Here is a 24,475-nt window from a genome sequence, read left to right on the forward strand (position 1 = left end):
CCACTCTCACCACACCCTACTCCCACCTAAACACCCACTTACGATTAATAATATTGGACCTCCTAATGCACTAACTTTGAAAGCAATTATAATCACTTCATTAACGCTTGGCTATAAATATGAGAAGTTAGAGGAGGAAAAGGGGAGAGAATGGAGGGAGGTGAGTAACTAAGAGATAAAGAGAGATAGGTTAGGTGAGTCTCTGTGCCGAGAACAACCCAACGTAGGAAATCCAAGCCCACTTTATAAATAGATTGTGAGCCGAAGTGAGGCCCAGCCCAATAGTCTCATTTTTGGTGTGCACACATGTCATTTTGAAATGTTAGACAATAATTTTAATGAATCTGTTATAATTTATAGTTTATATTTTGTTTGTTATTATTTATTTAGAGGAATATTAAAAAAATTTGATATTGTATTTATAAATCTAAGGACAGTATAAGAAAAAATAAATAATTCCTTTTAAGATTCTTATGAATAAACCAAACATAAGAATAGTTACATTCTAAGGCATTCAGATTGCAAGACATCACATTCCAAGAAATTTAGATGCCGAAGGTAATATGGATTCCCTTGTACCAAACACTACTAAGTGTCCCTTTGTAAGGAGTAATAGAAACAAATTTCAACCACAAATTATCTTATTTACAAAATATCTCACCCTATGTAATAATTGAATGTAAAATGTATTATGTTTCCTTAAAAAAAAAAATTACAAAATTTAAAATATTTTCAAATAACAAATATAGATAGCTTAGTATAGAAAAACTAATATATTGTATCAATTATACATTGTTATAAAATAATTACATCATTTTATGAAGGGTTTGAGACTAATACTTATAAGTCTCATATACTATTTTATTTTTCACTTAACAAAAAAAAAAAAAAAAAAGCAAATCATCAATTTTTTCCGCTCATCGCATGAGTTTGTAACTAGTTTAATAAACTATTTTTTAGCATTCGTTATCTTATTTTTAGCCATCAAATTAATTTTATAGAGCTGGCATAACGATCAAATCTCACATGAGAAGCTTGGAGGAACAATTGTTACTTTCCCTACTTTTATGTTGTCAAGATTTGAAGTTGCTTGCCACATGTTTGAGCACTTATGTTTTTGGTGGGATTGGGCTGGGTTCTGCCTGAACCAACTTGAATTAAGATCCTACATACGATGAGTATATGGTCACCTCCATCAAGAGCATTCAGGCTATTAAACCAAACGAATTCAGACTCAAAGTTTTCAAACATAGGAAAAGTAGTTCATGTTGGAAGAGAAGGCAACATAGCAACTCATACTTAAAGCCAAATATGCTCCGTATAATGAGAATGCAAGTGCTTCAATAAAAGAGACTTTTAGAGGGTGTTGGATTGGGTGCAAATTGAGTTATATAATTCAGTTTTCATCATCAATCATCCAAAACACGTGGAACCCACAAAAGAAATGCTGTTGTTTGGCAAGATTTTTTAGTTTTGTTTTTCACCACTCAAAACTCAAAATATTAGCCCTTCTAGATTAAACTCAAAATATTAGCCCTGCCTGCAAATAAAAACTAATCAATATTCTGACCCAAAAAAATAAATAATTAAAAGTTGATAATAAAACAAAATCTATTTGTTTGATAGATAAAATTGATGCTGTTATCTGTACACTCTTTTTTTTTGGGAGAAGCCATCTCTACATGTATTAATACGTGTGTTGGATTGGGTGTAAACTGAGTTATATAATTCAGTTTTCATTATCAATTATCCAAAACACGTGGAACCCACAAAAGAAATGTTGTGGTTTGGCAAGATTTTTTAGTTTTGTTTTTCATCACTCAAAACTCAAAATATTAGCCCTTCTAGATTAAACTCAAAATATTAGCCCTGCCTGCAAATAAAAACTAATCAATATTCTGACCCAAAAAAATAAATAATTAAAAGTTGATAATAAAACAAAATCTATTTGTTTGATAGATAAAATTGATGCTGTTATCTGAACACTTTTTTTTTTGGGAAGCCATCTCTACATGTATTAATACGAACTTTAATACACTCAAAGTGCAGATTTTAATTGAAACCTTAAATGAATAAGATCACAATCTGAACTAAAAAACAAATCTGCTAAAAGTTATTGTCAAAAAAAAGGGAAAAAAAAAAGTTCTAATAAATTAAGTGTGACTATTCAACTTATTTTACTATTTAGTTTATTTTTGCTATTATTTATAGGTCTCACTGTACTTTTTGGTATTATTTATAAGTCACACGGTTCTATTTCAGCTAACTTTTACCTTTATTTACAATACTTTTAGTAAAAAATTTTCAATTTCAACAAAATAAACGGACCCAAACAGATCAAATTCGAAAGGTTTAGTAACACGCGCCCGTATTACATTTTTGTACCGATTGATTTTGCGTATTATATTGCTGCGTATTTAGGTTGGTGACGTAACTCTCTATAAACACAAACATCGATTATTGCAAAAAACAAAATCAATAAAGAATCCATTATAAAGATCAAATTCTTAAGATATCTGTGTTGTTGGGTTAAAAAACTAAAGATATTTTTTGTGATATGGGCGGGCCCGTCGTCTATGGGAATATTCAATATTCTAAAAAAGACAATTGTTAAAAAGTAAATGGTTGACCTTCACACAAATATAAAAATTTTGTTATAAGAGCACTGAGTAGTGAGTAGAGAGATTATGATCCTCTAGAGTTGTATTTATGAAGTTTTAAAATCTCATTCTATTTATTATAAAATGAATGAGTAATGCTACATTTACAAACTATATTACAACATTTTTACAAACTATTGACGTGACAAATTCTTATTAGTTCTAATATGGGTCTACTATTAACATCACATTTATGTTTACCAATAATTATTTGAAAATTACTAAAGCCACATCAGCATTATGTAAAAATGTTGTAAAATAGTTTGTGTATGTAATATTACTTAAAATGAATTGATTGACTTTGTAATTTCATAATTAATTTAAATTAATATAAAAAATAATAGGTGCATTTCCATATTTGTATAAAGAATTTTAAGAACTCCATAGTCAACTTACCTTAAAAATTTCAAGAAACCCTAATTCATAAAAAGTAAAAAATTGTGGATGCTTTGGATTTGAAGTGAAATTTATGTTTTTTTATTTTTATTTTTTGATAGATAAATAGTGATGGAATGAGAGATGGGATTTGAATTATAAATATGGGATACAATAAAGGATGATGTCATTATTTATTAGACTATTATTTGAACACGAACATGAGATTTATAATAATAAGACATTCATATGATATTTTTCATCATTTGTAAAATAAAATTCAATATCTCTTTTTATTGGGTATAGTTACTAAAAGTCTTACAAATTGGTATACAATAAGCGAAGTTGGTGGTTTTTGAAAACATAATAAACGAAATAACGAATACCTAAATTATTTTAATACAATTAGTAATACATTAGTTTATAAGATTTGTGTGGTAAAATTTGTTATATTATACCTAGCATCACTCTCTTTTCTTTTCTTTGTTATTTTTTTTTCCTACAACCTTTTGGATTAAGACATGCAGGCAAGAATTACATACGTAGCACTTACGAAGGACGATAGACTTTTTGAAACATTTCACATCCAAACGAAATGAAGCCGTTCAACCACTCATCCCATTTGGTAGGTGAAAACGTATCCCATCCCATTGCATTACGTGGAATTAAAAAAAAAAAAAAAAAAAAAGGTTCAGCATTAAAGGTCTATTAGACATAATGACAATTCTTTTTTTATTTTATTTTATAAAAACAAACTCATACATAAGGGAGAGGAAATGAGATTCTAGCCAATTGTCAGGGTACTTTTTTTTAACACCTAATTTTATTTGAGTACCACCTATTTATTTTCAAATACCACTAATAAGTTATTGGGTTTTCCCAAACATTTTTTTACTCTACTATTATGTTAATAACAAATATTTCATATCTCATCGCTTAAATTGGGTTATGATATAAATTATTACAAAAAGCCCAAGAACTCATATTTTATCCAATTTTATTATCATTATTTAGCTAAATCCAAAACCGCCCCTATGAACCCAATACACACATCCTATTCTATTTAAAATCCAAGAATACTTAAACTTGACAATATTTGAAAAGCCTATAATTCAAATCCATGGCAAAACAATTTTATCAATGTAATTCAAATTCATAATCAAAGCCCATGGTTTAAACCCATGTCAATTTATTTATCCAAAACTCAATTCACATTAACAATATCAAAACTCAATTCTCATTGGCAATATCAAAACTCAATTCTTGCTGGCAATATTTAAAATCCAATTTCCATTGTCAACATCAAAGTCCAATTTTCATTGGCAATATCAAAACCCAGTTTTTGCTGGCAATATTTAAAACTCAACTATCATTGGCAACATCAAAGCCCAATTCTCATTAGTAAATTCAAAAGTCCAACTTACGTTGACACTATTAAAAGCCCAAGCTAACTACTTGACACTATTTATCGAAAGTCCAAGGTTATCAATGCTTGGCAAAATACTATATCATAATTATTTCACTTAAAAGTTCAATAATGAACAATACTTTAGATCCTTAAACCTATTACCATAATATTACAAGCTCATGGAATTTATGAATTATCTACTCTCAAAACCCATGGCGATCATCTTATAAAAGCCCATGGAAAGATATGATTATTAGACCCATGATATTTATTTATTTCATATTATAAACTCATGTTCACTATCCATCTTACATCACAACATTCATAACAATTATTACCAAAACTCATGGTAATTATTTATCCTACATGCCCATTATGATTATCTATAGAGAAACTCATGAGAACATCACATTATTCCATTATAGTGGTTGTTACCATATTTATTTAAAACTCATGGTAAATATTATTCTAAAAAAAAAATATTGGAGGTCATTATTTAAAAAAGCTCCAAAGAAAATATCATTTACAAAGTAATCCATAGTGAAAATTATGAGAAGTTATTTAAAGCCCATGGGAATTAATACCCAAAATCTATCATAAATATTTATTAAAGCTCATAGATTCATTTTATTTTTACTAACAACTAAAGCTCTTGAGGAGTAAAAAACACATGGCAAAGCATGTCTTTAATGCCCATTTTGTAGACCCAAGAATCTCGTGGAGAATGGAGCAAGCCCAAGCAAAGAAAGGGCCATGTGGCCCAACTAAAGGTGCTGAAATGAAGCAAAGTTCTAGCCCAAAAAGGTCCCAGCAAGAGGCTTGAAAGTGGGCAACCAGCCTTTGTTCATCCCTAACCAAAGTACAACTAGAGACCTCTACAAGAAAACCAAGCCTTTGAGGATGAACTAGGGGTTGTCCCATCAGTTTTCTGCCACCCTCTACCTAATGTGGACAATGCCAGAGAGCTGTCACATCAGCTGAAGTTTAAAGGATGATGGAACTCATTATCTTCCTCAAGACTATACCTCCAGCAGAAGGGGAGTTGAAACCAAATTGTCTAAACCTCAACAAATTGATGCCATAAATGTCAAAAACATTCAAGACATGATTCATGTGCCAAGCCCATAAATCCTAAAGGGAAAAATTTGGGAACATGTGGTTTGGAGGGCATAAAGGGATCTCCAGCGGAACCCTCTGAAGTGGGCTTAAACTTTGACACCTGACTTGAGGTGTTGAGTCCTATTTCCTAGGGTCTAAATCTCAGTTGCAGTATTAGGATTCTTCCTTAATACTTGCCTTAATCCCATTGGCTAAACACAATCTCAGCAATCTTAGCATTTAATACAATATTACTCCAAATACTACCTTGCCCAAAGAAGCAAAATAGCCCCAAATCTCCCATTTTTAGGCCAAATCCAGGCTATTAATTCAGTTGACTAGCTCCCCTAAATCAGACCTATGTTTTTTGGATGCTTGTTAATTAATGCTTCTCTAAGCTCCATTATAAAAGCATAAGCATCTCAGCCCACAAACACACAGCTACCCTCTCTGAAACTTTGGATTTATTTGCCATTTTACTTGTGGTTTAGCTCTCCTTAAGCTCACCACTCATCCCCCTTTAGCCTATTACTCACTAAAGCCTTAACCTCAGTGTTAATCCCATCACACTCACTCAGAACAGCCTACATTACCTCATTCATTCCTTATGCACACATACTCATCAAAATCTTAGTTTAATACTTGCTGCACTGAGCTGGGATCTCTCTCTCCCTTCATTCCATCCTATTTTTCCTCTTGTATTTGTAACTATAAAGCTTTTAATCCTTGTTTAATATTGTTATGATGAAGGCCATAATGTTTTGAAAACTATGGAAGTTTTCCCTTATATTGACTTAATAATAATAAGGAAAACATATGATTTTTACCATGTAAACACACTTATTAATGTGAAATTACCCTACTGCTGGAGATAATACCGTACCACTAGAAGACTGATTTGAATTATAATGCTATAAAACGACTAATAATATAACAAACTAACAACAGTTTCGTGTTTATTATGCTTTATTATTGTCTTCTTGTTAGGGTGCAACCTCCATCTTTTGCTTGGGTGGGCTTACATGACACCGAAAGTCTTTGGGCTTTATTTCAAGGGCCCATTGTCGAGTTTCGGCTTAGCTACCCCATATTTTATTTGGGAACATCAAAAATTTTCCCCTCAACACTAACAAAAAGACACATCACAAATTCCATTCAAAAGCAAAAAATAATAGGTAATGACTTTATAGGTATAAGTCTCAAGTTCACCCTAAAAGGAGCACTCTAACTATTAAGGTAATTTAGGCACTTGTGAACCAATATCCAACTTCATCCTTAGCAACATAGTACAAAGTTCACAAGGGATTCTATAAGATTTTCTTTTGAGTCCAAATTTGGTAAGGATATGGTATAAAATTCATGTTTTTTACCATCCAATAAGAGGTCGTCACATCAAATTTTTTTTTTTTTACTTAAAACTCAATACATTATACCAAACCTAATAACACCACATCAGCCTTTTACTTAAAACCTAAAATGTGGTATTTATTGAAATGTTATTATGTGTAATTAAATGTATTTATGTTTTAGCAATATGATGATTTGACATGTCTTTATTGGAGGGCGTAAACCAACGGATTGACACCAATTCCTTATATAATTTAATCTCTTTTCTTTTTCTTCAAATAGAAAATTTTTAGGTGCACTCGGAGTATAGTGAAATGGTATTCTCTCTTCTCACATTTATGGTAGACCCCACCATAAATTTAATGAGTGAACCTCATCATGAATGTGAGAGGAAGGAGCGCTATTCTTCATACTCCGAGAGTACATAAGAATTACTGTCTTCCAATAAGCAATTAAAGAGATAGAAAAGAGTAGAATAAAAAACTATAGGTCTCAAGTCTATTCCAAAAAGAGTACTGTTGACTTCTAGATAGCTTAGGCAACCAAGCACAACTTTCCTTTTTCTTTTTCATTTTTGAGAAACCAACCAAACATAACTTTGATTGGAGATACTAAGGTGTTTTTTTATATCAAAAAAAAATATTTTTATTTGATATTTTTTATACATATAATATCAAAATAGACAACATTTGTTTACTCATTAAAGTTATATAAAAAAAAAAGATAAATTCTCTTCAAAAGGTATCTATTAAATATGTATGTATATATATACACACACACATGCATCAAATTTGATAAAATTTTATGTAATATATTTATGAATTATTACTTACTTTAGTATTAGAAAATTAATTATTATACATATAGTCTTGACCAATCTATTACTATCATTAGGGGTGTCCAACTAACTCGTGAAACCGACCTACTCACCCAAACCAACTAATCCGACTTGAAAATCGGTTGACTTAACACCTATGATGGTTAATAGCGAGTCTCCGTCCTCTATAAACCAATACCTACTGGTCGGTTGGCGATTGTTGCATGATAACCTGATTCCAATCAACTTGACTAATCTCCACCCATTGAAGTCACCGTTCTCCACCTGTTCTTGCCTTTCTTTGCTAGTATGAGGCATTCTTTAGTTAGATATCTTCGAGATCTTGAAAAATCCAACAAGATCTAGCTAGATTTGGCGAGTTTGGGCCAGATCTACTCTTCCCTGACTCCGACCGACAACCAATTGATATCCGAAGAGACTCAACTTGCCCGAACAGACTCTTCTTCCAAATTGACGGTGGGTGCAATTTTTAGGGACTCAAAGTGATCAGGTCAAGTCCGGGTTGAACACAAACTTGACCCATGGACAGCCTTAACTATCATTCTGTCACACAAAAATTTATTAATACTTACACACACGCACAATATTGACTACTATTAATATTATCTTACCAAACTAAATTTATGTCTACCCCTGATAGAATAAAGTATGCAATCTGATTTATTGATGGCAAAAATTTTCCACCTGCCCTATTTTTTCCACTGCAAGTTTTTCCCCACCTTGAAAAAGTGAGCAGGCTAGGGATAGACTTTGCTCACACTACCCTATCTTGCCATGCTTAACTGCCTTGAGAGAGTGTGTGTGTGTATATATGTGTTTAATATTCTTACACAAATCCTATTTATAATTGGGTTTTACTAATGTATGCCATTGTTTTATCTTTCTCTTAGTATTCTCATGATTGTCTCTCCCTTTTTTGTTTCATCATTACTTTATTAATGTTAAAACCAACTCAATAAGGATAGTAAAATAACTCAAACTTGTCCTGAATCCAACTTGGACAATTCATACTCCTTGGTGGTCTATATTTTAAAATTATAGGAGATTAGGGGTTGTTTGGTAATGTTGTTCAAACAATGTTGTTTGTATTTTTTGGAAATACGTGTGGGTGAAAAAGTGTGTGAAAATACGTATAATGTTGTTTAAAAACTGAAAACATGTGTTTAAACACATGTTTGTAATTAACCCAAACCCCAAACAATATTTTTTTAATTTTAGCACCAAAAAATAAAAAACCAAAAAAAAGAGTAATGTTAAGGACACAAAAAATTCACACAACTTTTGTCACAATTTGTCATATAACAAGTTATGAGTGATGGAAGCGTGGACCCACCATTTCGCTTCTACCACTCATAACACATCATATCTTGAGTTGTGAACTTTTTTTTTTTTTGTTCCTAATATTTTCCTAAAAAGTATAATAAATTCAAAACTATATGGTTATCAAAAAAAAAAAAAAAAAAAAAAAAAAAAAAAATTCAAAACCATATGTAACCCTCCAATCCGAACAATCCCACGCGGCATCACATACTTGGCCCATTAAATTTAAGACTATAAAACTCAATTCACTTTACACGACACTCTCAGATCTCTGTGTGTTGTGTTTGACAGTTTGTCTTCTTCGTTGAATTTCGGGGTCATAACTCATATCTGTTCTTGTTGTTGTTGGATTTGGGTAGGCATTCTGTGAGGAACAAAAATGGCGGGGGGAATGAATAGGAAAATATCTGCAGCATCAGCCAGAGCTCACACCAGAAGAGCCAAGCAAAACTCCTCCTTTAAGCTTCCCTCAGGTCCCTTCTTTTTTCTCTTTACTTGATCTGGGTGCTCTTCAATTTTATGTTATCTGGGTCGCTCTTTTAACATTTCTCATTAACAAAAAGTTTATACTTGAATATTTATATTTAAAAAAAAAAAAAAAATTGGGTCTTTGACCAATGGAAATTAGACTGCATCAACTGGAATTCTTAGGCAATCGGTTTTGTTGTTGAATTATATTATTAGTATTGTTATTTATTTAAAGTTAAAGAGTAAAGAGTTGTGTTTTTCTATTGGAATTTTACTTTATAGATGTTTTTTTTTTTTGAAATTTGCTCTTAATATGAATCTGAAATCTACTTGATGGAAAAAAAAAAAAAATGGTATCAGGTCCCATAGCCAACTGTGTGAGGCACTCACCTCACAAGTGTGTAAAACCTCACATATGCCCAACAAGAGTCTAATACTCCAATCTGCTTCATATTTCTCAAAATCTGAAAAAAAAAAATATGGAGTTAGCTTATTAGTTCAATAAGTAACCAAAATCCCAACTATCTGGATCAAACTCTTTTTTTTGTTGTTGTTGTGGATAAGTAACAATCTTTATTAAATCATCAAACTTGAATTGCTCTAACAAATCTGATAAGGACTCACAGGGGAGAGCTTGAATAGTTCTAGCCCAATCTGGATCAAACACATATATAAATACAAGTAATATAAATAAACTATTGACTAAGATAAACTTCATAGTCTTAAGAATTGTATATTAGTGCAATTAGAAAATTGACATATAAATTTGCAATGAATTCCAAAAACATCAAAAATTTCACTTGAACTAATACACACGTGATGACTCTTAATATACTATGAAAAATTAGTATTGATTCAGTATTAACAAAATACAAACAAGAGAATATTGCACAAAGTAATTGTTTTTCAATACATTTTGAATCAATTATTTATTAAAATGGAATTCAGCGTTCTTTTAAATCCTAAAAATAATATGTGATTGATTGTATCTAAATTCGCATTAGTTTTCCTTTCAATGTACAAGATGAAATAATCCTCTAGAAAATCATTTTCCTTTTTATTGCAAAACCTAGTTTTTGAGAATTTTTTTGACTATAAATACTTGTCTTGTAGTTGTAGTAGAAAAAAGAACTGCAAGCACAGATGCAATCTCGCGATAAAAAAGTTAGTTGGTTGTTGATCTTTTAATCCTTATTAACCATTTTTAAGGCAAAATTCACCCAATTTTTTTTTTTTTTTTTTTTGATCAGGAATTAAAAAAAAAAAAAAAAAAAAAAATCTGTACTTCAGATCTACTACCATCCCCATCAGAATTTTGTAGGGAAAAAAACTTTATGAAATATATTAATTAAAAAAAAAAAAGGAAGGGTGTACACAGACATACCTAAGAGCAAGAAGGTACCTTAGAATAGAGAGTAATCTTGCTTGAAAGCTCTTAGCCTCCTGTTTCAAGGCAACCCTTGGTCCCAATGTGGGTCTGTCTCTGATGTCAAGGCAACCATACTTCTTTTGTGAATGTGAGTTGTCAACGTTGTATTTGTTTCTCATCATCCGCTTGAAGTAGAATTTGTTCTAGATATATATGATGCAAAATATGCATGTCTTTTAGTACAGTTTTTATTCTTGCTGCATGGTATTTAATGAGTTGATTAACATTTTTTTGTCTCCAAGACTTAGCATAAAGTTGCTCAATTTTTTATCCAATCATTGCACTGCATTTTAATTAGAACTTGAAAATTTCAGGGATGTTGAAGAAAACAGTACTGTTGTTTTTTGTGGGGTTTCTGGCATGGGCTTATAAGGCAACCCAACCTCCTCCACCCAAGATATGCGGTTCTCCAGATGGCCCCCCTGTTACAGCAGCAAGAATAAAACTTAGTGATGGAAGGCATTTGGCCTACAAAGAACATGGTGTGCCTAAAGAAAAAGCCAACTATAAAATTGTTTTCGTCCATGGTTTTGATTCTTGCAGACATGATGCTGTCATTGCCAAAACACTCTCTCCGGTACTTATCCATTGGTTGCTTTATTTATATTTTTTTGGGGCCTATTTCAAGACTTTGAATATGATATTCTTGGACTTAGTGTCATTGAAATCATTGGACTGGGTTCTTTCAGGAAATTGTTGAAGAGTTAGGGATCTACGTTGTGTCTTTTGACAGACCTGGTTATGGGGAGAGTGATCCTAATCCAAAGAGAACAGTGAAGAGCATGGCTTTGGATATAGAAGAGCTTGCTGATCAGTTGGGACTAGGATCAAAATTTTATGTAATCGGTTTCTCAATGGGTGGGCAGGTGCTTTGGAGTTGCCTCAAGTACATTCCTCACAGGTATGATTTGCCATAGCTGTATAAATAAATGCTAGAAAAGAGAATAACCAGAACAGCTGCATTTGCTAGTTTATGTGCCTTTTCTCTAATGTCTGGGATGCTTGTAACACTAACAGGGTAGCAGGGGCTGGACTATTAGCTCCAGTGGTTAACTACTGGTGGCCTGGTTTTCCTGGAAACCTATCTGGTGAAGTCTACAACCAGCAGCTGTGGCAAGATCAATGGGCAGTTCGTGTTGCTCACTACACTCCCTGGCTTACCTACTGGTGGAACACTCAAAAATGGTTCCCCTCTTCTAGCGTTGCAGCTCATAGTACGGATATTCTCTCTCCCCAAGACAAAGAACTCATGACGAAGTTTTCTGGGAGAGAAAAATATATGGTTAGCATCTAACTTCTCTAGAAATTTTCATGAATATTTCAATCGGAATTAATACCATGAAAGGCATTGAGAAAAACCAAGGAGCTACAGTGATTGATTTAGTAAATTATATCAATATATGGCTTGTATTTTGCGGAAATGAAGATTGTTTCTCAATATTATGCACTTCTTATCAACTTTATCTAGAATGCATCTTCATCCTATATTCTTATAGGTTGCAAGTTCAAAAATGTACAGATATCTTTCATCTTTTTGCTAAAATTTCATAAGAAAGACATAGTGACAGTGTTACAACGAACTTGATTGGGAAATATCTTTTTTGTGTTGTGTGCATCATATCTTTATGTCTCCCACTTTAAAACCCCCTGAAATTTGGTGTTTTTTAATGGACTCTATGATCCTTAATAAGATATTCTTTGTCTTGAGAATCATGGTTGTATTGTTTACTTTTCCCCTCATTTGTTTGGTAATAACACTAATGGCTGTGAAGGATCTCTAAAATATCACTTTTAGAACAAATATAAACTGTTAAAGTATTATGAACATTAAGGACTGAAATGCCACCACCTCTTTCTGTAAAAATAATTTGAGTTATTTATACCTCCTAAAGTGAGGAACTTGACTTGAAGTAGGGGTTGACTAAATAATCCTTAGTTGTGCATATTGGTGATTGATTCTATTTCTACCATAGTTGCAGAGTATTGTAATAACAACCTTTGAATTTAAAAATGCAATGAACATCCCTCTTGCATAAAAATGTTCTTGACAAATTCTGGTGCACCACTATTAAAGTTTTGAGATAAGATTATGCTTTCAGCTCCTTTTCTCAGCCAAATTTAAGGTTAGATTAACTGATTAAAGCATCTTATATTACAAAAGTTTAAAAGAAATTTTTGTTTTGTTAAGAGGCGTTTCTTTTCCTCGTACATCTACTTCCATAGAGCATCATTTATCAAGTGTAATGCTCTCTCTCTCTCTCTCTCACACACACACACACGCACACACTTATTTTTTTTTGAGGGGGGGGGGGGTGATTGATATGGATTTAAAACCGTATTTTGTTAATAATCAACATATTTTTTTAAGCTGATGGCCTCTAAAGTCAAATGGCACTTTCACCACTACTGCTCCCCCCAATCTCTAATAAGCATGTGATAGTGGTGAGATCTTGGGTTCAATTTCCATGAACAACTTGTACTCTTCCTTATTTTTTCATTTCATTAATAATAGTTCTCTGATTACCTATTTAAAAAAAAAAAAAAAAAAAAAGAGTTACTAATAGGGGAAAAAAACATTATTTCTTTAAATGTTCTTGTTTTCTAAATGTGGTTTCCTCAGGCACAGGTAAGACAGCAAGGAGAATTTGAGTCTCTCCATCGTGACATGATTGTTGGATTTGGGGCTTGGGAGTTCAGTCCTCTGGATCTGGAAAACCCATTTCCAAACAATGAAGGTTCTGTCCACCTGTGGCATGGAGATGAAGATTGGATTGTGCCTGTTATGCTGCAACGATACATTGCTCAACAGCTACCGTGGATTCACTATCATGAGCTACCGGGAGCTGGGCACTTATTCCCACATGCTGATGGAATGAGTGATACTATCATCAGGGCACTTTTGACTGGGGAGAAGTAGCCTTGCACGTATGTAATGGGCTACCCCAGGTCAGTCGCTCTGTGCATTACATTTTCTCCCTGATGTTAAAATATGAAATTTCTTCTGATCATGTTGATATTTATGACAAGTATTGTACCAGGCATTATAATTTTTATAAACTGTTGTGTGAGAATACAGTTGATACTATAAAAAGGAAATTTTTAGCCATGGTGACCTTGTCCCCATTTTACCAAGGGCACAAGAATACAAGTAACTTGGGGCCTGTTTTCAAGGGGCAACAAGTTTTGTTGCTTAAACATGGTGATGTTCCTAATAAGTAGAACACAACAATTTTCATAACTGTTGAAGTAACATGTTTTGATTAGTATTAATAAAAGTGATGTTAATGATAGATCCAGGTGAAAGTAATGTTGCTCTAATCATATTTTATCATGTCAAGATTTGTTATTAACGCTCTGTTTGTTTCACTGGAAAACTTTCTATAAAGATAGTTTTCCACATTTTCCAGTGTTTGGTAACATAAAAAAAATTAGTCAATGGAAAATTATCTTTAGTCAACGGAAAACTCTTATAAAAATAAGGCTTATTTTCTATAGGTTGTTTTCCAAAAAAAATATTTGGAAAACAATCTCTCTCTCACATGACACATAACTCCTATAAATATTATATTCTTTTGACTCAGGAAACAATATTTTCTTTCGCTCATTCAGCCTTTTTCACAATAAAATCTCTCATTTCTTCTCTTCCCTTTGTTTTTTTCTCTCTTCTCACGCCCTCACTATCACCCCCTATGGCCTCTTCTCTTCCCACAGATTTCTCTCTCTATCTGTCTCTCTTCTCTTTTTTCTCCCTTTTTCTTCTCCCCTCTGTAACACTGTTCTTAAATAAGGTTTTTTTTTTTGTTTTTTTTTTAATTTTATTTTTTTATCCTCCTCATAGATCCATCAACAATTCTATAAATTTTTTTGGTATTTATCAAACTATTTGTACTGGATTAGTTTGCCGGTAAAACTATTTGGCATATGTGGCATTCTGAACTATTTAAAATGGAACTTATGTGTATAATGGTTATTTTTCTCTTGATTTGTGCCACTATTGTACACTTCCAGTGTACTTGGTTTTTTTTTTTTTTCTAATAAAATTTCTTACGTTACTTATCAAAAATACTGTTCATATACATGAACAAAATGAGTATTTGAGATTATGAAAATTGGATAGCTAATTTTGATTGTATCCATTGTCAAAATTTTAGTTTGAAAATCAAATTCATTCTTGGTTTTTTATTATTATTTATTTATATTGATTACAACAGGTAGGTTTACACAATACACATATTATACATGTTTTAAATTATACAATAAATGTTTTAATACTTGTGGATACCAAACACCAAAAAACGTTCTCAAGCCCATTTTCAAGGTTGTTACCAAACATAGGAAAATGAGATAGTTTTTCAGAAAATACTCTCTAGAAAATAAGCTATTTTCCAGAAAACGTTATTACTGAAACAAACAGAGCGTAAGAATGTGAAAATTGTTGTGGCCCTAGCATTACTAGATATTTTCAAGTTTAATGCTGAGAAAAGTGTTGGGCATTATACTATTGATGTAAGGTTGTCTTTTAAGATAAGGGTGAGGTGAGGTGAGGTACCACCAAGAGACTCCATTACAAGCTGCCCAAGATTGATTGTCCATTGATGGTTCCTTTGAGCTCTGATGGAAATCCTGCAAGTGGTTTTCAGACTACTTGGTGCAACATTGTTTATCTTTTCACAGACCCTGATGCTTGAGAATTGAAAATTGAGACTAATCTGGTTCTACAGGAATGCGTTGCTTGGAATACATAAATATTTAACCATACTTGTGAATAAGTTTGGATTTGGATACGTTCATTGCATAAGACAACTGAATAGAAAATCAGTTGGTATCTTAGCTTGATGATAAGAGCAATTATCATGAAGTAAACGCTGTAGGTTGAAATTCTAAAACTTTTGTTTTGTGAAACTTGTGTTTCATCTGCATGAGTAACTCATTCAGGGAATATAGGGGTAAGTCTCTTTTATCCAAACACGTGTTCTCATTATACTGAGCATATTTGGCAAGTATGAGCTACTTTGTTGCCTTCTCTGCCAACATGAGCTACTTTGCGTTGAGTCTGAATACGTTGGTTTAATAGCCTGTATTTCGTGTGTTCCTGATGGAGGTGACCATATACTCATCTTAGGATCTTAGCTCAAGTTGTTTCAGTTGAGTAGAACCCAATCCAATCCCACCCAAAACATAAGTGCTCGACATGTGGCAGCTTAGGCAACTTCAGGTCTCGACAACATAAGGCAGGAAAGTAACAATTGTTCCTCCAAGGTTCTCGTGTAATATTTGATTGGTATGCCAGCTCTATAATTATTATGATGGCTAATAATAAGATAACGAATCCTAAAAATACATCACTGAAAATTAGTATAATCTAGTGGCAGACTTGCGCGAAAAAATTTGATGATTTGTTTTTTTGTTAAGTGAAAAATAAAAATAATATATGAGATTTATAAGTGTTAGTTTCAAACCATTCTTAAAATAATGTTACACTTAGTATAACATTAAAAAAAAAAAAGGATTTAACTTGTAAGATTATATATTAAAATTTGTAATTTGTTACAAAGTGTTTTTCTCATCAAAATATTTCATTTTAGGTATGTTAAACTACTAAATTTTCTCTTTAAAAAACACTTTTTTTTTTAATCTATCGTGCCATTTACAAAACCAATGAATGACAAAGGACCTAAACGAATTGAAGTAAACTGGACTAGACATAATGGACCGAATTGCCCGCGGTGGACTAAATGGAGCGAAATGGATTGAGGTGGAGTGAAATGGACCAAATGGATTGAAATTGACCTAATAGACCAAAATGCTACACTAATGCAACTTAATAAGAGTCTAGCAATAATAACTTATACTCTTAAGCTTTTAGATATTATATATAATATAGAAAAGATCCCACACTATTATTAATATTAAGGATTCCAATTTATTATTTATCCCAAAAAAAATAAAAAAACTTCAAATTTTTTTCCCAAATTGAAGATGTTTCTTTGAATTAAGCATCTCAGCAACACTTGTGACTCCTCCACCTAGGAGAGTCAAGGGCTCAAAGCTTGGAAATTTTTATTTTATTAAACGGTCTTATGAGTCATCTCTCTCATAATATATGTGAGTCTCTTATGTTACGAGAGAGGTCTCATGAAATAATTTCTCCAAAGCTCATTTGAAGAGTATGTCTTGCACTTCACTTGGCAAAATATGTAAATTAGAGAGGTTAAAGTGCATATATATATATATATATATATATATATATTTTTTTTTTTTCCTAATTAAGTTTTGAGAAATATTCCTTCAAATTATTGTGCGACTTCTAAAATAATTATTCATACATACTTTTAGTCACATAAAATATTCAACAAGTCATGTGACTTTTTTAAAAAAATTTAAGAAGTTATTTGGTTTAATAAAATCTATAATTTTATAAATTATATCATAATAGATGGATCAAATTTCTCCAAATTGGTTTCGAAAAAACTGTCGAAAAGTGAAAATTAACGGCTTAAACATAAGTTAGACATCACTTTCTACAATTCCATTTTTGTACAAAGAATAGAAATATGGCATCTTGCAAAGTAGTAAATATTTCATTTGAGAGAAACAAAACATCTTAGAAAACATATAATAAATCAACTGCGGAGGTGGTCAAGGAGTATGAAGTTTTTGTGAGTTGTAACTCATCACACTTATGACTCTAGGAATTATGGGTTCAAATAGTGATAAGTTCTATTCGTGTGGTTCCACGCCGTGATGCAATGCAGATGTTTAAGTGGTATAGAAGTAGTGACCATACTTGCGACCCCTTTTTTTATATATTAGTTTTTAGAAAAATACAACAAACACTCCAATCCAAAGCGGGAAAAAAAAAAAAAATTCTACAACTATGTAAAAAACCACAATTTTTGCCATAATTATTCATGTGATAGATTATAAGTAGTGAAAAAAAAGTGATAGATTTATGTAAAAGTAAAAAGTAACTAGTAAAGATTGGCAAAAATTATGGCTTTTTTACGGAAAAAAAAAAAAAAAAATCATAAATAGATACACGAACACCACACATACAAGGGCCCAATAGTATCAAACAATTAAGACGAAAAACGCTAATATATCTTGATAGACGGTCTTCACTCTTCAAAATTCACTTAAGATATCTGTGTAATTGGGTATTCTGTGAGAAAGAAATGGCGGGAGGAGTGAACAGGAAGATATCTGCAGCATCAGCCAGAGGTCATACGAGAAAAGCCAAGCAAAACAGTTCCTTTAAGCTTCCCTCAGGTGGGTTTTTTGTTCTCTTCTTTTTATTTGATCTGGGTGCTGTTAATTTGTCGTTGTGCCTTATTTATTTTCATCGTATACGTGGGAACCATAACATTGTCTTAATAGGGTCGCTCTTTCTCTTTTAAGTAACATTTGTCATTGCAAAAATGTAGGACAATACAGAAACTAAAATTGGGCCAAAATGGCATGTACCACTGTTTAGAAAAATATGTAGGAATCTACCACTATTTTGGACCACTCTTTTGGAACTCAAGTTTACTGTATAACTCGAGTTCGTTCTTTGAAAAACTAGCCTTCAAGTTCGCTATGCTATTTTTTATGGAACTCGAGCTACATCAAAAACTGGTGGCTATTTTAGGAGGAACCTTTGATTGTCACACTAACATCCAAGGAAATAACATGCCAATAGTTGAGGAAAGGGAAAGGTAGTACCCAGACACCTTAAAACCCCGACTATTGGCTCGCCTCCAACAGAGTTTTATCAAGTCCCTCACCTTTCACTAAGGTGGAATAGGTCAAATCCATAAAAGCAGTCAAAGACTCCAACTCTCAATCCTGGACTATTCTAGAGAACTAAAAATCCAATGAAGCATCCCATTGGGGAAATGCATAACCTCTTCTCTAGAAGACTCCTTATCACAGACTAATTTTATATAACTCTGAGAAGTTCTCTTTAAGTGGACAATAACTGCACCACAAATCATGCCAAAATTTTACTCTAGTATCATCGTCCACATCAAATTGTATAATCCGGGAAAAAGTCAACCACTCGTGTCTTATGGATTTCCAGAGACATACACCATAAGGACTTGGCACCCCTTTAGTACACCAGCCACCCAATTCACTCCCATACTTCACTTTTATAATCTTCCTTCATAGATGGTCTCTCCTAGTCCCATATTACCACAACCATTTCCTAGCAATGCTTGGTTGGATCTTATCAAATTCCAAACTCCCAATCCTCTAAATTGCAAAGGTTCACAAATCTGAGCCCAATTAACCAGATAGAATTTGGTTCCTCACCAATCCCACTCTATAAGAAATCCCTTCTAAACGGTTAGTCACCTCCACCGGAATGGGAAAGGGTGAAAGGAAATAAGTGGGCAAACTCGAGTGCTTTTAATCAAAGTTACCTTACCCCCATTTTATTGGAAATTTACTTTGAAGTTGTATTTTTGTTTGAATTTTACTTTTGATGTGAATTGGAAATCTATTTGATGGAAAGAATTTGAAATTTGAATCGACTTGGTCTCTTTCCCCCTTTATGTTATACAAGGATGATTTTGTTTCCTTCAAGTGGTATCTATTAGCGTGGTGACACTAATTCACATTGGATTGAAGGATGGGATCAAGGTATCGAAACTTATTGGGTGAATATCTGACATATCAATATAGAAACACATACCTTTTATTTTTAACAAATTATTATTATTTGATAAGTAGTGATATTTTTATTGGAAAAAGACCACTTCAAGTACATATATAATGAACATGAAGAAGCCTAAAGAATTACAAAGGAAATGTATTATATACAGAAGTGTAGTGACTCTTTCAATTCATCTATGGAATTACCATTGGTAAAACCCCACACACGGGACCAATCTAACAAAGATCTAATAAACAATGCTGTCAATTGAGTCACCGAACTTTCAGTTTCCTCAAAAGTACAATGATTCCTTTCCCTCCACAATTTGAACATCAAACGTAGAGGGACTAAATTCCAAATATCTGATGAATGTTTGCCAACCCAATTCCTCCAACCAAATAAAAGATCAATGACCTTTTCTGGAAACACCCATCGAATCCCAAAAGATCTAAAACAAAACTCCACAAATCACAAGCAACTCATGTTGCTGGAACAGAATGTTTCTTCATTAAGCTGGCACTGGCGTTTTTATTTTTATTTTTTGAATTGGTGCTAGGGAGGTCATTTCCACAACTTGACTATGGATTTCAAGGCAACCATACTTCTATAGTTAATGTGAGTTGTCAACCTAGTATTTTGTTCTCATAATCTGCAGCCATTGCAGGTAGAACTTGTTCTAAATAAATATGTTGCAAAATATGCATGTCTTTAGTACAATTTTTGTGCTCTACTCATGGATTTTAATGTGTTGATTAATATTTTTTGTCTCCAAGATTTAGTATAACATTGATCAACATTTCAGGGATGTTGAAGCAATCTGTAGCGTTGTTTTTTGTGGGGATTCTGGCATGGGCTTATAAGGCAACCCAGCCTCCTCCACCCAAGATATGTGGTTCTCCAGATGGCCCCCCTGTAACAGCAGCAAGAATAAAACTTAGTGATGGAAGGCATTTGGCCTATAAAGAACATGGTGTGCCTAAAGAAATGGCCAATTATAAAATTGTCTTCGTCCATGGTTTTGATTCTTGCAGGCATGATGCTGTTGTTGCCAAAAGACTATCTCCAGTACTTATCCCTTTGTTTTTGTTTTTTTCCTCTGTCTTTTTGGGTCTATTTCAAACCTTTAAATCTGATATTCTTGGACTTAGTATTATTTGAATCAATGGTGGGTTCTTCCAGGAAATTGTTGAAGATTTAAGAATCTACACTGTGTCTTTTGACAGACCTGGTTATGGGGAGAGTGATCCTAATCCCAAGAGAACAGTGAAGAGCATGGCTTTGGATATAGAAGAGCTTGCTGATCAATTGGGACTAGGATCAAAATTCTATGTAACTGGTTTCTCAATGGGTGGGCAGGTGCTTTGGAGTTGCCTCAAATACATCCCTCACAGGTATGATTTGCCATAGCTATATAAATAAATGCTAGAAAAGAGAATAACAAGAATGGTTGCATTTGTGTATATAAGAGAGAGAGAGAGAGGTTCTACCACGTTATGTGTCTTTTCTCTTATGTGTGGGGTTGGAATGCTAACAGGCTAGCAGGGGCAGGACTATTAGCTCCAGCGATTAACTACTGGTGGCCTGGTTTTCCTGACAACTTATCCAGTGAAGCCTACTACCAAAAGCTTCCGCAAGATCCATGGGCATTACGTGTTGCTCACTACACTCCCTGGCTTACCCACTGGTGGAACACCCAAAAATGGTTCCCTGCCTCTAGCATTGCATCTCTCAATTTGGATATTCTTTCTAGCCAAGACAAAGAACTCATGGCAAAGCGTTCTGAGAGAAAAAAATATGTGGTTAGTAACTATCTTCTCTGGAAAATGAATATTACAATGGTTATTGATACTATTTAAGGCATTGAGAAAAAGCAACAAGTAGCTACAGTGATTGATTTAGTGCATGATATTGGTTGACTGATTATATATGGCTTGTTTTTTGTGGAAATGAAGATTGTTGCTCAATATAATGCAAGCACCACCTCCTAGTGATATTATCTAGGATGTATCTTCATCCTATGTTCTGATAGGTTGCAAGTTCAAAAATTTTATTTCATTAATCCAATTTTCGTACTAGGTGTGTGCATATATATATATATATTGCAAATGTATCCATAATAAAATTTATAAAATTAATACTAATTCTGGTTCTTAAAGTTTCTGACATTGTATGATTATCTTGATCCGTTGTATTATTAAAATGCAAAGCTGAGTTTTGAGCATTCCTGCTGACTAATGTTGTCTATTGAAGACTCAGAAACTGTTGCCTGATATCTGTACATAACTAGTACTAGAATTTTACTGCATACCACAAACCTACATCGGTTGCCAAAGGCTCTGAAAGGACACCTTCAACTCTGAATTAATATCTTATTACTTTCTATAACTATAACAATTAGAAGTGAAGATTTGATGACTCCGTAATATCATGTGTTTGGTTAGGCTTTGTTGTTTTCTTATTTCAGTTTGTTCCTGATGGTTGAGTTTTAGATTTCCTAATTTAATATAAGAACATTTTGCTTAATATATTAAAACTTGTTTGGTATTTCTGATGGCTTCAATTTACTAAATAATTGCTGTGGATTGGAAAAAGATCCATAGTCACATCAATATCTAACCTTCTATTTCACTGCCTCATAGCTTTGATGTGGTGACTAATTAATGATTTCTGTTTGTCTAACTGTTTAGATCACCTTATATGACAAAGGTTTAAATGAACTTTTTGTAAAATTAAGAATATTTTTTTTTTCAGCTTTTTTTCCATGTAAATCTATTTCCATAGCATCATTTATCAAGTATAAAGCTCTCTCTCTCTCTCTCTCTCTTATTGGGCAATTGATATGAATTTAAAACCATATTTTCTTTCTATAATAATCAACATGTTTTTTTTAACCCATAGTCAAATGGCACTTTCATCACTACCTCTTCCCCCCATCCTCATAAGTATGTGATGGTGGTGATGTCTTGGGTTCAATTCCCATGGAGTGCATGAGTTACTAATAGGAGAATTTTTTTTCTTTCTTTAAATGTATGTATTTTCCAAATGTGGCTTCCTCAGGCACAGGTAAGACAGCAAGGAGAATTTGAGTCTCTGCATCGTGACCTGAATGTTGGATTTGGGGTCTGGGAATTCAGTCCTATGGATCTGGAAAACCCATTTCCAAACAATGAAGGTTCTGTCCACTTGTGGCACGGAGATGAAGATTTGATTGTGCCTGTTACACTGCAACGATACATTGCCCAACAGCTGCCATGGATTCACTATCATGAGCTACCAGGTACTGGACACTTGTTCCCACATGCTGATGGAATGTGTGATAGTATCATTAAGGCAATTTTGATCGGGGAGAAGTAGCCTTCCAGTTCCACATTTGTAATGGGCTACCCCAGGTCAGTGCTCTGTACATTACATAGAAATCTGAAATTTCTTTTGATCATTTTGATATGTATGACAAGTTTTGCACCAGGCATCAGCATTTTGTATGAACTGTTGCATATGAATGCAGTTACTACTTTGGGATTGAATTGAAAAATATAATTTGAAAATTTGAGCTTGCCTAGCTTTCAATGTGTTCTGTGACACTGATGGTCAGATAGTCAACATCTATAGGATCATGACTGGTGAGTGGATGAACTGAGAAATATTTTCACTTCATTTGTATCTATTGAGTGGAAAAGTTTCAGCTATTCAACATAAAGGTGAGGTTCTTGAAGGGGTATTTAGTCGATGCATGTGCTGCATTGTTTAGTGGCTCTGGATTATGTAGTTGACAACTATAAACCCTTTCTTTAAATCATTTTGGTGGGAAAAGTACCATGCAAATGCCCATATTTTTGCCATTGTAATAGTTTTATAGATTTCCTTAAACTTAATGGTTATAGATGTGTTATACTCATGAAATCATATGGCTTCATTTTCTTTTTTGTAGTGTTTGAAGGTGCCAAATTGTCGCTGTTGATGGGGCCATAGGAATAATGTGAGTTGGCGCAACTGATGGCATAGGAGTTAGGACTTAGAACTTTAATCGGTAAATGCTATCTCAGTATTTTCTGTAGTAGATTTAGTCATGAGGATGATCATTAATGGCTGCCATTGTATTTATGTTCCACTCAAAATTATGGATTGTAAGAATATTGTCGACAACTTACAAGAATATTTTCTATTCCTTTTTTGAGACTTCGTTTTGTGTATCTACCCTTTTTTTTGTTGCTATTTCTTTTCCTTTGTTTTATAAATATTAACTGATAAAAAAAAGGTTGTTTAGAAGGCTAGTGATCTTGTTTGTTGGAATACTCAGCCATTTTACAGAGCTGATTAGAAAAATCCCACCTGACAATTGGTGAAAGGTATCAGCTAGCATATAGATACCATTTTTTTTTGCAGAGAGTTCTGCTTCCATTTCCCAAGTCTGGGTTTTGCAACTTGATGGCCACTACTGGACCAAATATTGATTAATTCACATTTACTCAGGAGTCAGGACTGTGATGCCCACTTGTAATCAAATAAATTTCAGTTGCATCAACAACATTGCTACAAATTAGAATAAGAAAAAATCCACCTTGCTGGGAAACGATTCAGTGTGGCAATCCAAACAAGTTGGTTTTGGAAGCAAAACCCTAAACAAATGAAGATAATTCCTTTGAAAATGTTAAAAATTTTTAAACTTACTCATGTTATGATCTTATTTACTGTCACTGTTTAGTTGGCTTCTTGAGGCAGTGAAAAGGATTATGGAATTTGATCTTAGCAAGAATAGAATATAATTATGTGATCTTTTTCTTTTTTATTTTGAAGTGTTTGCAAATTACCTCTGCCTATGGGGTTTGGAGTGATGAAGGCTTGTCACTCATTCTTATGCATTCTTTATGTTTGTGTCTAGGCTCAGGATCATAAC

The 24,475-nt window shown here is 33.1% G+C and overlaps 2 protein-coding genes across 2 annotated transcripts; both read left to right on the forward strand.

The window, feature by feature from the left end:
• Positions 1-9,281: 9,281 nt before the first annotated feature.
• LOC126692114 (uncharacterized) lies at positions 9,282-14,049 on the forward strand. The gene is made up of 5 exons (XM_050387598.1): positions 9,282-9,519; positions 11,258-11,520; positions 11,633-11,844; positions 11,961-12,225; positions 13,564-14,049. The coding sequence occupies exons 1-5, from the start codon at positions 9,426-9,428 to the stop codon at positions 13,858-13,860; spliced, it is 1,131 nt and encodes a 376-aa protein (XP_050243555.1). The 5' UTR covers positions 9,282-9,425; the 3' UTR covers positions 13,861-14,049.
• Positions 14,050-17,998: 3,949 nt separating this feature from the next.
• On the forward strand, positions 17,999-23,771 carry LOC126692115 (uncharacterized). The gene is made up of 6 exons (XM_050387599.1): positions 17,999-18,212; positions 20,384-20,646; positions 20,761-20,972; positions 21,116-21,380; positions 22,639-22,970; positions 23,510-23,771. The coding sequence occupies exons 1-5, from the start codon at positions 18,119-18,121 to the stop codon at positions 22,933-22,935; spliced, it is 1,131 nt and encodes a 376-aa protein (XP_050243556.1). The 5' UTR covers positions 17,999-18,118; the 3' UTR covers positions 22,936-22,970; positions 23,510-23,771.
• Positions 23,772-24,475: the final 704 nt, after the last annotated feature.

This window comes from Quercus robur, chromosome 7 (genome assembly GCF_932294415.1).
Source record: "Quercus robur chromosome 7, dhQueRobu3.1, whole genome shotgun sequence".
Taxonomy (NCBI): domain Eukaryota; kingdom Viridiplantae; phylum Streptophyta; class Magnoliopsida; order Fagales; family Fagaceae; genus Quercus; species Quercus robur.